The sequence below is a fragment of the Cimex lectularius genome, unplaced genomic scaffold, assembly GCF_000648675.2.
Source record: "Cimex lectularius strain Harlan isolate CLEC.00 unplaced genomic scaffold, Clec_2.1 scaffold359, whole genome shotgun sequence".
NCBI lineage: Eukaryota > Metazoa > Arthropoda > Insecta > Hemiptera > Cimicidae > Cimex > Cimex lectularius.
In genome coordinates this window covers 117,812-131,965 of record NW_019394225.1, presented here as the reverse complement: position 1 = coordinate 131,965, position 14,154 = coordinate 117,812, and the positions used below count along the sequence as shown (strand labels likewise).

At 37.0% G+C, this 14,154-nt stretch overlaps 1 protein-coding gene across 3 annotated transcripts in view; it reads left to right on the top strand.

The window, feature by feature from the left end:
• Positions 1–14,154, top strand: part of LOC106672846 (optomotor-blind protein) — a 134,147-nt gene that overhangs the window by 61,658 nt on the left and 58,335 nt on the right. For all 3 annotated transcript variants that reach the window (XM_014404605.2, XM_014404589.2, XM_024230341.1), the window contains exon 3: positions 5,273–5,426. In XM_014404605.2, the coding sequence (XP_014260091.1) occupies positions 5,273–5,426 (154 nt within the window). The remainder of the gene's footprint in view (positions 1–5,272; positions 5,427–14,154) is intronic.

Sequence of the window (14,154 nt, the reverse complement as noted above, 5' to 3'; positions counted from 1 at the left end):
CAATTTTATTTTCCGTTTCATGGAAATTTTCCCTCATCCGAATGATTCCAAAACGTTAAAACTTCATAACCTTCCAATATCCTAGATGTAGAAATAATGTTCGGTGTGTAATGTACTGCGCCTTTTGAGATGTATTGTATCCCTCGTTCTGTATTTATCCACCGATGAGTCCAAGTTACGTTGTGCCTACTAAAACACTTCCTCCTGATGGCAAATGTACCACAGTTTGTTAGTAGGTCTTTTGGTATTTTTCTCCTTTGCAGAATCAGAACGTGCTTAGATTTTACCAATTTTCTTCAGATGCCCATTAAGTCTGCAGTGTGTCGTCATGGATCCTGTTACGATGCGAAATGTTTTCCTGCTTCCTTTGATGCATTCTGTTGTTTCTTTCCTTCCTTGCTAGAACGTTCTCATTCCACCATCGCGTTGTCAATATCATCCTGCGCTTTTGAGCAAAAGAAGTTCGGTTGACTAGATGTGAAACAAGTCTTCGATCAGGGCTCACTGAGCTACTCTGGAAGCTAAAGAGAGCCTTAACTCTTACCTACTACCTGATCCTAAAATCCTACCTAACCTGATCCTTTCGAGTCATAAATGGCCTCTCTCTATCAGCCGGCTATCGCACAGTTGCAAGGGTACTTCAATTAAGTATTCACAGTAAACATTGATGATATCACCATCCTTTGCTCTCGACTAGAAACATGCAAACCTATGTCATATCCCTTGAGCAATGGTTGAAGCGGTGGAAGAAGACAACAAACAAATAAAACCGTGAATATTTCACCCTTTGGAGATTAACCGTTGCTATTAAGTACTACAATAGTATCCCTTGACTACCAGCTAATGTATTCCGCTATGTTGGGCTATACATTGACAAACGACTTACATGGAACCAATACACACGACTTCAAAGAAAAGAACTAAACAAACTTAAGTAACCATTCCCGATGTTTGAAGCGTCACTGTCTTCTTTTATCTTATTTATGTATATATTTTATATTTTTGTGTTCATTTTTTTTGTTTGGTGTTCTAAAATGTTCTAAAATTTTCTTAAGCGCAACAATTGACGCAGATCTAAATTAATTGATTAATTTTAAAAAATCCGTTTCAACTTATTGAACTGCTCGACCACGCGGTCGTGGGGTCGATTCTCATCATCGCTCCTTGAATTTTCTTTCACGCACACCTTCCCTCAAAAAAATACCCAAATTAGGAGCAAAATAAATAAAAATGTCTCTGGCTAATATAAAAAGATAAGGAAAAAAAAGAACATTACATAATTTTATGTTATTTCAAAAGCGAATAATTGATATAATCAATTTTTTTGTGTATATTGTTCTCTTGTTTGTTAATCGTGTCCCCGATCTACCCACAATCATATTTTTTCAATTTTTCTCCATAATTTTTTTCCTTATCAATTAGAGAAAAATGTTTCTTAAATAATCTAAATGAGGCGGCCAAACCCTGTTTTGCACTAGATACGACTTATGTAACCAAAATTGCTAGCTATAAAGTTTTACAACCCGTCAATTATGTTAACATTAATGAATTTTATTTAAATTATGGACGGATAAAAATCCCTTAATTACTTTAGGTATTTAAATCTCTTACAAATTTGTAAATGTTTATTGATCGAGTCTCCCACGAGGAAAATTTCGACATGACGTTTTTTGATTAATGAATTTAATGAAAACAGGATATTCCTAACAACCTGATACTTCCTTACTTACTGACGAAACGGAAATTTTCTCCTGGTACAATCCTGTCAATTCTTAAACTAGCAGGGAATTAAACTAATCAGCAACGAACCTGCTCTCCCATCTAGTCAAATAAAATCCTTCCTGCTGCAAACAAACCTCCGACAACAGACGTTAAATTCACGAGACTCAAGAGACCAGAACCGATGAGATGATGATGATATTGGATATTAGGAAGTGGGGTTTTTTATTCCCCTAATACTGCAGCTACTACTCCTGGCCTATTGTACTTTTCTAGTTCCTTAGTTCAATGTCATCGACTCAATCATAGGTTTTCATTATCGATGTTTTTCTTCAAGAATGAAACCTTACGATAGCCTTTCAAGACCACTTGACAAAAGACTAATTTACAATAGTATGCTAAAACCTGGACTTACTGACTGGAACTTTTGTCTTCTAGCATTCTAACAACGAATCCAAAATGCAAAGAAAAAATCCTAAATGCTTCTACGTATGCAATGGCACCATCCACAGTGACTGTAGTAATTGGTGACACGATAATATTCAGATATAGCAAATATGACAAATCACTTCCAGTCAACATCACTCATCCATCAGTCGCAGAATATCCTCAAAACCTCCAAATAGGATATATCAAGGATAATAGGATATCTATAATGGATACAGTATTGCTTGTTGACCCAGAACAATAGTTGTAATATTCATTAAATTTTAAAAACTGGGCATTTATGTTGATGATTTTCTTCTTTTGTTCAAAGGTATATTTTTTAAATCACGGATAATTTAAAATTTTATCCTTTGGAAAAGTATTACATCACTTTCCTTACCTCCTGTATAAACGGGAATGATAATCAATTACAATTGCGATGTAAACCTTAAAACTGCGGTTATCTAGGAAGTTCCAAGTCATAAAAATCGTATTTTCTAAAAACCCCAGGCGTACTTCTCAATAAAAGTTCCATCATGATCCATGATCGGAAGAATTGTTAATAAAATCATGCTTGAGACGTGTGTTTATGTGTCGCCTTTTATAAAGTCAGGGTGTTAAAAGTGTTGAAGGTATAACGAGCGGCTTGGAAAGGTTGAAACGTTCTTCCTTTTTATTTTAATTCTCGTAAAGCGGCACTGTTTAAGTGTCAACCTATTCGCAGTATTTTGTCGTCTTTATTATCCCTTTCGGTTATAACGGAGACGGTTCATTCGTTGCATTGAAAATCATGCTTTTTATGAAAACTGAAGCCTCACACTAAACTCCGTAATAACCGTCAAAATTAAGTATAAAATGTATTTTTCCCCTTTTTTTATTTTTGCAATTCGTTACAATCTCGCCTTGGCACTAAAAAAACTTCAATTTAAAAGGAGGCGTTAAGCCTCTTAGAAAACTTACATTTCATTATGGAAAAACAATAATAAATACAACTTTGAAGTTGATTACACTTGAAAGTTCATTATTTCGCGAAAAAATAGTACTTTGCAGACGTCGTGGCAAACGTTATTTTTTTTTAATGGCATTACATTTAGTATTTTAAGTACTTTCAAGTTTAAAGTTAGCCCAAGTGCCAAGGTTAATACTATGCCTTGGAAGTTTTCAAGTCAATGTTCGTTACATCTCTCGTTTCACTATTTTATCGAGTTTGTCCAACCAAATATGTAAAAAAGTATATGTATATCAAACTAGACAAAAAAATAATGTCGATATACAAAATGATAAGAATTTGATGTATACTCGTGTTTTACAATTCGTCCTTCCTCTAAAATCCCTTCACACGACAATTTCAGGCCAATAAATACGTTCACTCATCGTACACCAAGGGATACAAAAGTATCAGTATTATATGCAATAAAACAACCTTGTTTCCTCCAAAAATCCTAACAGGGGACCCAAAGTTGCTGTGCTCAAGCTTAATGCTCATATCGGGTTGCATACACGCTCTTTATATGGAGACAAGGAATTGCAATCTTCAACTATTGGGGCACGCCGAGCAACCGCCCTCTATATGATGAATACAAATCTAATTGCGAGTTGATAAGGTACATAATCTTCCGTCATGGGCCCTGTCATCCTATACATTCACTCTAATAAATACACTAACTCTCACTACATCAAAAGGTGCTAACTACTAAGTTCGAAGTACAAAATGCCTGCTGTACTCCGGAAAAAAGCCCTTTTGTTCGTGAATATTTGCTTTTATCGTACTCCCGATTGCGGGTATTGTTGTTTGTTCATAGCTAAGAAAAGTCGAAAGTCAGATGGGGGAAAATCTGGAGAGTACCGAGGGTGTGTAGGACCGTCAAGAATCATTATCAGCTGTATGAGTTCTTGCGTTGTCCTGATGAAAAATTATACCTTTTCTGTTGACGAGAACAGGTTGTTTCTGGGCCAGGGCAAGAGATACTTGCAGTTGGCTTTAGCAGATTTCTGCGAGGATATGTGTGCCAAGTGGCAAGAATGCACAATGCCTGCTCTATTCCACCAAACACAAATCATGTCCTTTCGTTAGTGAACATTTGGTCTTTGCGACAACGGGACAGGCTCATTTGTTGACAGCCAATGGACCTCCTAGTGTTACTGTACAGGATTTTTCGTCTCATGTTACTTTCCAAAAAAACATCTTTTCTTTGAGACGTGAAAGCTATAGAAGGCAAATGTTTAAAACGCTCGTTACCATCGACCAACTTACGAAGAACCCATTTTCTCAGCTTCCACGTCTTCCCAAGTCCTCTCTGGCAAGCCTCTAACATATTTGACTTGAATCAAGTTCGATAGCTTCCCTCAATTCATCCTCATTCAAGATTACCAGACCGTGGTTCATCCTCAATCCCCTTATTCCCGGAAGCAAACTTTTTGAACTACTCACTCACACGACTCATCCCTTTAGTCCAAATTTTACGAGCTCGGCAAGCCTAGTATCCAGCTTAAATCCATTCAATACACACGAATTGTGGGCGTTGAAACCATGAAAAAACACTATTTTATCATTTAGAGTTATTAACTTATCAAAACACGTTTGCTTATTGAACTGTTCGCGAAATTAACGAATTTGAAACAGTAACAAATGAAAAACCGCACAACTTTTCTGGCTACTGGTATAACTACTGGAAACTCCATAAAATAGTGTAACCTGAGATAATTAAAAATTTTACCGCCAACGACTAAACAATTGCATATTTGTGTGCCGTTGAAATTGATGTATTATTTGTGAGTATTAACCAAATAAAGTTGTTTTTACGTTGTCATATAAATAAAACTGACATAATATTTTTATAATTTTTTATGCAATTTTTCACTATAGACTTTTTGAAGGTTGGTTTGAAAAAATAAGTCGATCCTTTCATGTCGTCCAAAGCTTGTAGAAGGTGATCGAGAACAGATGATTGAGCCAGGACGATAACGTCAGCTCTGGGTCGAAGAGGACGGGCCTTGTTTTAACGTACATTTTTTTGTTAACCCCATTTTGAGAAGAGATACGAAATGTCAAACGGGACGTTATCCGTAATATGTTGTCACTGATATATCGTTCCCTTCTGTTTTGTTTTTTGTTCCACGTCGGCAGTAGGTGGATGGTGGCCGGTAAAGCGGACCCAGAAATGCCCAAAAGGATGTACATCCATCCCGATTCGCCGTCGACGGGGGAGCAGTGGATGCAGAAAGTCGTCTCGTTCCACAAGCTGAAGCTGACCAACAACATCTCGGACAAACACGGATTCGTGAGTATTTAATTTCCTTCCACAGTTTATGCTGAATCGTTTAGTCACAAAATGTTAATTTTACATTCTCATGTAGATCCCGTCCCTCACTCAATCTCACTCCCTGCCCTGACAAACGAAAATTACTTCGAATTAATTCAGAGCGACCACGCCTACACTACAGCGACTCAGCGACTTTTAAATACCCACCCATTGTTTAACACCCACTTTGTATGGATTTTAAGTCAACTATTTACATCTACAAGGATTTGACACCTCGTCTATTGTACATTGTGAATTGCAATTTTTGATCCCTCGATCACTCAGGAGCCTTCATATTACATCTTTCCCAAGAGACAGCTTATCTTCGGTTATACCACATGACAAAAATAAACGCGTAAAACGGCGGCCCTTCTTTCCAGATAATATCGAGTAAAACGGGATGAGAAGCGGAACGAGTTTATTAGGACAAAATCGATTCCAGATGTCTTACCAATTCTAGAAGTTAGCCGCTTGTCTAACTGGTTTTCGAGGCCTGTCCTCTAAGTTTGAACTGTTTAATCGACAACATCCAAAAACCGACTATGTTTGGCTTAAGAATAACCACAATATTTGTATAAATTTATACATCAATGTTCAACACTTAAAAGAATAAAATCTTTGTTCCTTTTTAAGTACAGTTTTAAAACGAGCATATGAATCTGATGACGGGATATTTATTTGTTCTTTATACTCCACAAATATTATTTTTCCATCCCTATCATGTGTCGGGCTTTTATCAAATTAATTTTTGTCTAATGTTATGATATTACCTCGAGGAATATCGAGTATTCTGGGGTACTGTGAATGAATGAGTAGATGTCACTTATTAGCGTGATTGACAGGGGTTATTCCAAATTACCCCAAAGAATGTCGAGAACTCTTGCGAAGTATGAATATAATTTATTAGCGTGAATGAAGGGGCTTATCCCCAATTACCCTTGGAATATCGAAAACTCTCGGTTGGTTTGAATATTATTTATTAGCGTGAATGAAGGGGGCTTATCCCCAAATTCGCCCAGAAATATCAAGTACTCTCTGGTAGTATGAATGAATTAGTGAAAATTTATTAGTCTAATTGAAGGGGCTTATCCTCAGTTACTCCTAGGAGCCTCAAGTATTCTGGGGTTGTACGAACGCTAACCAGAAATGTTTTATCTTTTTTCAGAGTATCTGTGTTATTTTAACCACAATTGTTGATGCCTTGAAGGACAAAGGGCTAGCAATACGATAAAATAATAAGAGTCGGTTACAATTATATCATATGCCTTGACTGGAGAAACATAAAAAAAAATATCACCAATTTATTTTGCCGACCCTGAAACTAACAAAAATTGTTCAGAAATGCAAAAACAAAAATTAAATTTTCAATATTTTCACACGATAAAATATTGAAGTTTCCACTATTTTTATTTTCTATCAATTTCAGATAAATAATTTACAAAAACTGCCAAGTTCCCTTTAAGCAAACCTTCCGTGATATAATATTTCATTCAAAAGGGGGAGATTTTTTTAAATCCTCAGTGGGGGCAAACACTAAACGTTATAAACAGGGGGATATGGCCGAAATTCGTTTTGAGGCGTCTTAATTCCTTTTCCCTTCCCCGGATATCCGTTTCATTCGGCAATAACCTGTGATCGGGTAGGAAATTTTTTTTTAATGCCTCACCAAGAGGGAGTGGGTTTTTAGACCGCCTGGTCTGGTGGGTTTTGGAAGTGTAGGTAAATATTAGTAATGGGATGTCTAATACAAACATTAGTTATTAACCTTTATGTTGGCGGAGTAAACCTCACCCTCACGCTTTAGATTTGTTTATCATTATACCCCTAACCTTTGGAATCGTAGTGAAAGGGGCTTTCAACGGTCGGGTATCATGAACGACCCCCTGTAACTTTTTAAATCCGGAAGGACTTTGTTTTCCTCTGTTAAAATACACGGTTGATTTAAAATTTAAAATCCGTTTAGCTCTTTATGGCCCAATGTTATCTTAGAGCAAGAGGAACATTACTAATTTGGTTAAAAGGTTAGCTGGAAGTTCAGTACGTTTAGTGACAGAGAGGTTACTTTGGCGCTAAATAAATCAGTGTTGCCAATACACGGGGAGAAACAGAGCAGGATCAACACTGCGCCTACCCTAAAGTCACGGGATTTCCTGCTAACCTTGGTATGGTATAGTAAAAAAGGATACTAGGAAGCGGGGATTGCGCTCCCCAGGCACTGCTGCCTTCTGGCTTATTGTACCTTCCTAATTCCTTGGCTCAGTGCAATAAACTTCAATCCTTCTCCTTAGAAGTATCAGGTCATTTACTGTCGTGCTGCAATTTGATTCCCTAGGTTTTTTCCGTACGTTAGGTTAAATACGTAAAATTGAGCTGTTGCTTCACATTCGAAGATGATATGAGTGGCTGTTTCCTCCTCCTCATTACATAATCTGCAAATGGGATCATCGCTGTATATACCCACGTTGTGTAGATGTTTTCCCAGATGCCAGTGACCGGTTAGTATTCCTACCATTCCTCTGAGTTTAGCCATCTCCAATTGCAGCAATGCTTTTGCCAGTTGGTGAGGGTTGTTTCATCACACGTTTACTATGTCTAGCACCGCTAGGGTTTATCCACTTCTCCTTTTGTTTTGTTTGGATCCATTCTGCGATGGAAGATTCGATATTTCTTTTTGTTATCCCAAGAATAGGTTCGGGGCCTACGTATGGTCTTGCAGATCCTCCTCTGGCCAGACTGTCTGCTTTCTCGTTACCGAAAATTCCCCTGAGCCCTGGCACCCTGCTAATCTTAAACAAAATTGTAAAGTTGGCATTGCTCTGGAGCAACTTTTGGCAAGAAAGGGTTCATTTTGTACACTGAGAAAAATACACTAATGGACCAACTGTAGTGAATACAATTACATTTGATTAAAATAATAAATCTACATGGTCGAATAGATTCTATTTTATATTTAAATGTTTAAATAAATAGAAGATGAAATTCCTGTGCGGTTAAAAGGTGATAAAAATGAAAGATGAGAGAGAAGGATCAGCAAAGTCATCAGCAGGCTTTCATAAAATTTGTAAGTGTCTTTTAAAGAGGTTTATAAAACGTCGGCAGTGCATTGATTCAATGAACGATTAACCGTCCGACGGTGAGCCCTAGGTGTAGACATAATAAAGTAAGTGGTGGGTACAGTCCGTCTGGAAAAAAAATAAATAAAACGAGATAAACAGGACTTTGAGAGTCGGTCCGGTTGTAAGGGCAGGATGGAAACGGTAGCATTCGAGACACAAAATGCCGTCTGTTTCTAATCCTGAAAATAAAAAATTCCGAGGCGAATTTTACAGCAACAATTCAAGAATTTTGTATTAGGTGTTTATCTGAGGGGAACGAGACAGACCTACCTGGAACTTGTTTTAAGACCACCACAAGTTTGTTTACAACTCCTCGGCTTTTTTTTCCCTTCCTCCGCGTTCCTTCCCATTAGCCTCCGCGAGGCAATAAAAGATATTTTTTCAATATTACCTCTTCCTTAACGTCCTTCTGAATACCGATCGGGAATAAGTTCCACTATTTACAGGCGCCCCCCGGGCCCTTTTTAATAAAACCGACATCGTCCCGGACCGTCTAAACGAGGTAGCGGGGAAAACAAACAAATCAATAAAGTTAAAACTTCGGGCCGTTTTCCTCCTTTTCGTATCTGGTCGAAATCACTTTTGATTAAACTTCTTGACGAAAATTGTACCACAGTTCGTAACATTTCTCATATAACTCCAAATATCAACATAGTTTCGTGCCCAGTTGAAGGAACTTTACTCTCGGGATATATTATTTATTATACTGTAATTGCTTTATATCCCAGGCTCTTGCAACAGATCGGCATTTGTTAGACGGTGCAGAGGTCCATCATTCGCCACACACCTTCACTTTAAATTACAATACAACATAAACTAAAAAATCACCATAAATAAATCACGAACAAACGCTTTTTAAACTCTGAAAAGATCATACTTTATCCTGAAATTTGGTCGGCATATCCTCAACGGTTTTGGCTGATCTCAGTTTAAAACCGACTACCTACGACTATGGGCATAAATCCTTTCCTGACTATTTATTAAATATTAGTTTCATTATTGTACTTACTAATTTTTTACTCTCTATATGGAGGCAAGGAATGACTTCAATTAAGTTTGTCTCATCGACCATCCTTTCTCTACATGCCTGACACAAATCTAATTAAGGGTCTATCGTTTTCTTAATGTTCCACCACAATACAAATATACGCTAATAAACACATTCACTATCAAGATATTCAAAAGGGAACCCAAACTATCTATAAGTACTACATACAATAAAACAGCCCTGTTTCATCCAAAAATCGGAAAAGGAGACCCAAAAACTACTGCGCTCGAGTACTGCACGACCTCTATGTGGAGCCAGCTGGCTTCAATTATGTAGGAGTCATCCAGCAAACTTGTTCTCAGGTGATGTCTTCATTGAACGGCTTCTTCGCATACGAAGATGATCTGGATGGTTGTTTCTTCCTGTACACGACAAGAAGGATAACCTGAAGTACTGACATATGCTTACGAGCCATCCTCTATAATAAGATTCATCGCATCATAGGACAAAAACAATTCTTCCAACTCCACAATGCTGTTGCTTAAAATGTCTTTTGTGCAAATTTGACTGTAAATGAGTTTTCTTTCCAAGTAGCTCTCTTCATACGATTCGAAAATGGGTTGATCTCTACTTTATTTATGGAATGTTTTTCCAGTACCTGAATTTTCTTGAGCAGTACACTCGATAGGTTTCAGGCAGTTGGTTTAAGGTCCAGCCTGGAACCGACCGTGATTAAGGACTTAGTGAACAATGACTGATTACATTCCCAAGGTTGGAAGGTTCCTGACATACCTTGGTCTGTCAGTCGCGAAGGAGTTTTCGCCTTCTTCAGTGTGTCTCTGTGATTTCTATGAGGTCTCAAGGGACTATTGCGGACAATAGGCGAATTGACAATAGGCATTGAAAATTTATATTTAATCTACTCCTCACATGTAATGCATCCTTGGTGACATCTCCCGAAAGATAGGAAAAGTACTGCCCATTAGCAAGAGGATGCCTTTATGGCCTTATAATAATGAATACTTTTGTTTTGCAGTCCTTTTTGTTGCCACTTTGAGTGTACGTGTGTTCGCTTTGTTCAAGAGCCCCCCGAGGTTCTGCTTCAAAATTCATCCGAGATGGAGAAAAAAAAATCAGAAAAATTTTCCGCCTGCTTATTTTCAATGGGGGAATAATCGAACCGTCCTTTTAGGTATAATGGCTGTTTTGGGTGTAACATATATCTGTGGGAGCCGCAGGTAGCTCCCCTCCGGGTGAAGAAGATGCGTTTAATCCCTCTCCGGCTCACCCATCTGCCATAAAACCAGGTGGTGTTTACAAGAGAGATATATACCACTCAACTTCAAAAGGGACTCGGGAGTATTATTTTAACACGGACAATCTGTAGATAAGCTTCCCCCCTCTGACCCACGCTTTTCCTAATGTCGGCAGCGAGCCCGTATCATATCCTATGCATTAATATCTCAATTGGGATTACCACAACATAAAACGGGCCAACCCCCTTCCCACAGCCATCCCTTTATAACACCAGAAAATTAAGTTATTTCGTGGGGGCTGCCCTTTATGCAGCGTATGCGTCCCTAACCGCATTTCTTATTTGTTCATTTAATTACTGACCACCCTTTGAACTCTACTTTTTTTGTCCCCATCATCCATTTGTCAATCATTACCGACAATTTCTGCTTTAGATTTTCTCCAGTTGATGACTTAACTAATAAATAAGTCCAATCGGATCACCTGAAACAAATCATACGAGTTCAGAATCGTCGAATAATAATAAATAAATAAATGACAAAATAATGACCGTCTTTTATGATTAATAGTGCGTAAAAACAGCTGTAATAAATTATCATCTTGTAGAACCAGATAGGTTGTGTTTCTAAACCTCTCTATAAGGAGCCAAAAATTTCTTTCAATTTTGTGAGAAAACCGAGCAACTTTCTTTTTACATATGACACACAAATGTAATGAGGGTCTATGGGATACTGAATATTCCACCAACGGCCATTTTACACTACAAACTCACGCTAATAAATATTTTACATTTACTCTCATTATACGCAAAACCACAATCAGTACTATATTCAATAAAACAGCCCTGTTTCCTCCAAAAATCGGAACAGGTGGCCCTCCAGACACGTACAGCCTTTTCAACTACACATTCACCATAATAAATATATTTACACTCAACATACACAAAAATTATCGTTTCTAAACAGTACAGCTTTTAAGCAGGATTTAAAGCTTTAAACGGCATTTAAAAAAATGAAAAATGGAAGTCCCAAAGACCAGCGTTTTCAAGCCCAATTATCAGGTCGGGTTGCATACCTTCACTCTCAAGATATTCAGAAGGGAACTGAAAACAACTATCAGTACTACATACACCAAAACAACCCTGTTTCATCCAAAAATCGGAACAAACTGCACAAAAACGATCCTCATATCATTCATACACTCTCTCTTTGTATAGCCAATGGACTTCAATTAAGTGGGACACATCGACCAACCTTTCTCTACAAGACTGTTACAAATCTAAGTTAGGGTCTATAGTGTGCTAAATATTCTGACATCTGCCCTCTCACGCTACACATTCAACTGATAAATACCTTCACTCTCAAGATATTCAGAAGGGAACTGAAAATAACTACATACACCAAAACAACCCTGTTTCATCCAAAAATCGGAGCAAACTGCTCAAAAACTGCCGTGCTCAAATACGATTCTCATATCATTCATACACTCTCTCTGCATGGAACCAAAGAATGATTTCAATTAAGTGGGACACATCGAGTAACCTCCATATGCACAAATGCAATGCAGGATTTATGTGCTACTTTATTTTCCACCATCGGCCCTCTCACGCCCCACACTCGCGCTAATAAATTCACTCTCAATATAAACAAATGGAGCTAAAAATCCCTTCAATTTTAATCTAAACCTAAGTTTTAAATTTGATTAAAAACGCTACTTGGTTTGATTGAACTGTACGAAACCTTTTTTTTCATAGCTCCAGGAATTTGCTCAATATTTTATTTAGCCTTGAACTCTTGCTGACTTATGTCCTTAATTTTGTTTACTTTACCTTGTTCGTTTAAGGCATATTTATATTTTTAAATTAAAGTTGATTTAAGGCGAAATAGGAAAATAAGGAAGGTTTTAAGATTGTATAAATGGAGAAAAACAATAGATTTAATTTAACAAGAAAAGAAAAGGAAAGGTCAGTAGACAAAAAGAAGCTCCTTGCCTGAAAGACGCCTTTGCCGTAGGAGATAAGTAGTTTACCCCCGGTGCCTTCATCGGTTATTATTTACAAATATTTAATTTGTACCTGGTCGAGAGCGGAGGTCGAGTGCTCAGAAGGAGAAAGGTAGGCAAACAAGACTCTCCTCCTGGCTTAGTAAGCTAAAAGCTCCTGGCGCCTCCTTATCTCCATGACCTACCGCACCTTTTCAAACGTGCCGCAGACAATGGATTAAACCAGTTCGACAATTGTCTATTGCCTCTGCTACCGGACGCACTTCATCTGTTTTCCGACGGAATTTTCCAGTTGTTGAGGGTTAAATCGGAAAAACGGCTTTTGTCAAATCGACAGATGATTTAGAGAGGTTTTAGGAAAAAATCTTTTGTTGAATATAAACATTATTATTGTGTAGAAAGCAAATGATCTATGTCCTTCAGGTAGACATAAGAAACAATATTTTATATAGATCAATAAATTAATTTCTTTCAGTTTATTACACAATGTGTAAACTTGACAGCCCGAGGATAAGTTTTTCTGTAATCGTCGGGAAAAATTAAGGGGTGACAAATTTTAGAAAATCTGGATTCAGGTGAATAACTTTAAAATTTTAAAATGTAAATACTCTGTGAACTTTTCATTATGAAAAAATATTTTCAACTGAAAGTAGGTTGAACTGATTTATTAGGACAAAAAGTTGAGTTTTAGGTGAAATTGTTTTTCTTAAATTTACTGCTTTCCAAATGTCGAAAATCACAAAAATTGTGCTAATTTTGAAAAAAATTGATTTATCAACAAGAAATGTTTTTACTATATATGGTTTTCCTATAAACCATACCTAGTAGGACAATTTTGTTCTTTGTAAATAAAAGAGCATTTATGTTTAGTGGTCTAATTGACCAAATTAATTTTTTCAATTAATTATTCTTTTTATGTAAGGTCTTGGTTGAGATGAAAAAATTTGTGTCACGAGCGGGATTCAAACCCGAGTAAAGTCACGATAGCTCAATTTGTTAGAGCAGCGGCGTATTTGCCGAAGGTCGTGGGTTCGAATCCCCATCGTGACACAAACTTTTTTATCTCAACCAAATCCTTTCATTAAAAGAATACAAATATAAAGTATAGAAAATATAAAAAATATAAAAAAATAGAAAGAAGAAATAAATTAGAATATATATAAATAAATACATATGAAATACAAGATTTGATAGGTTTTTGTTGATTTCATTCTTATTTTTCTCAGTTATATTGGCTTGGTGAATTTGGATAAAATCCAAATAATTACACATTTTTCAATTGAATACTGGATTTCGGCTAGAAAATCTATTCATCGTTATTTTTCTCACTTACAATAGCCTTCAATTT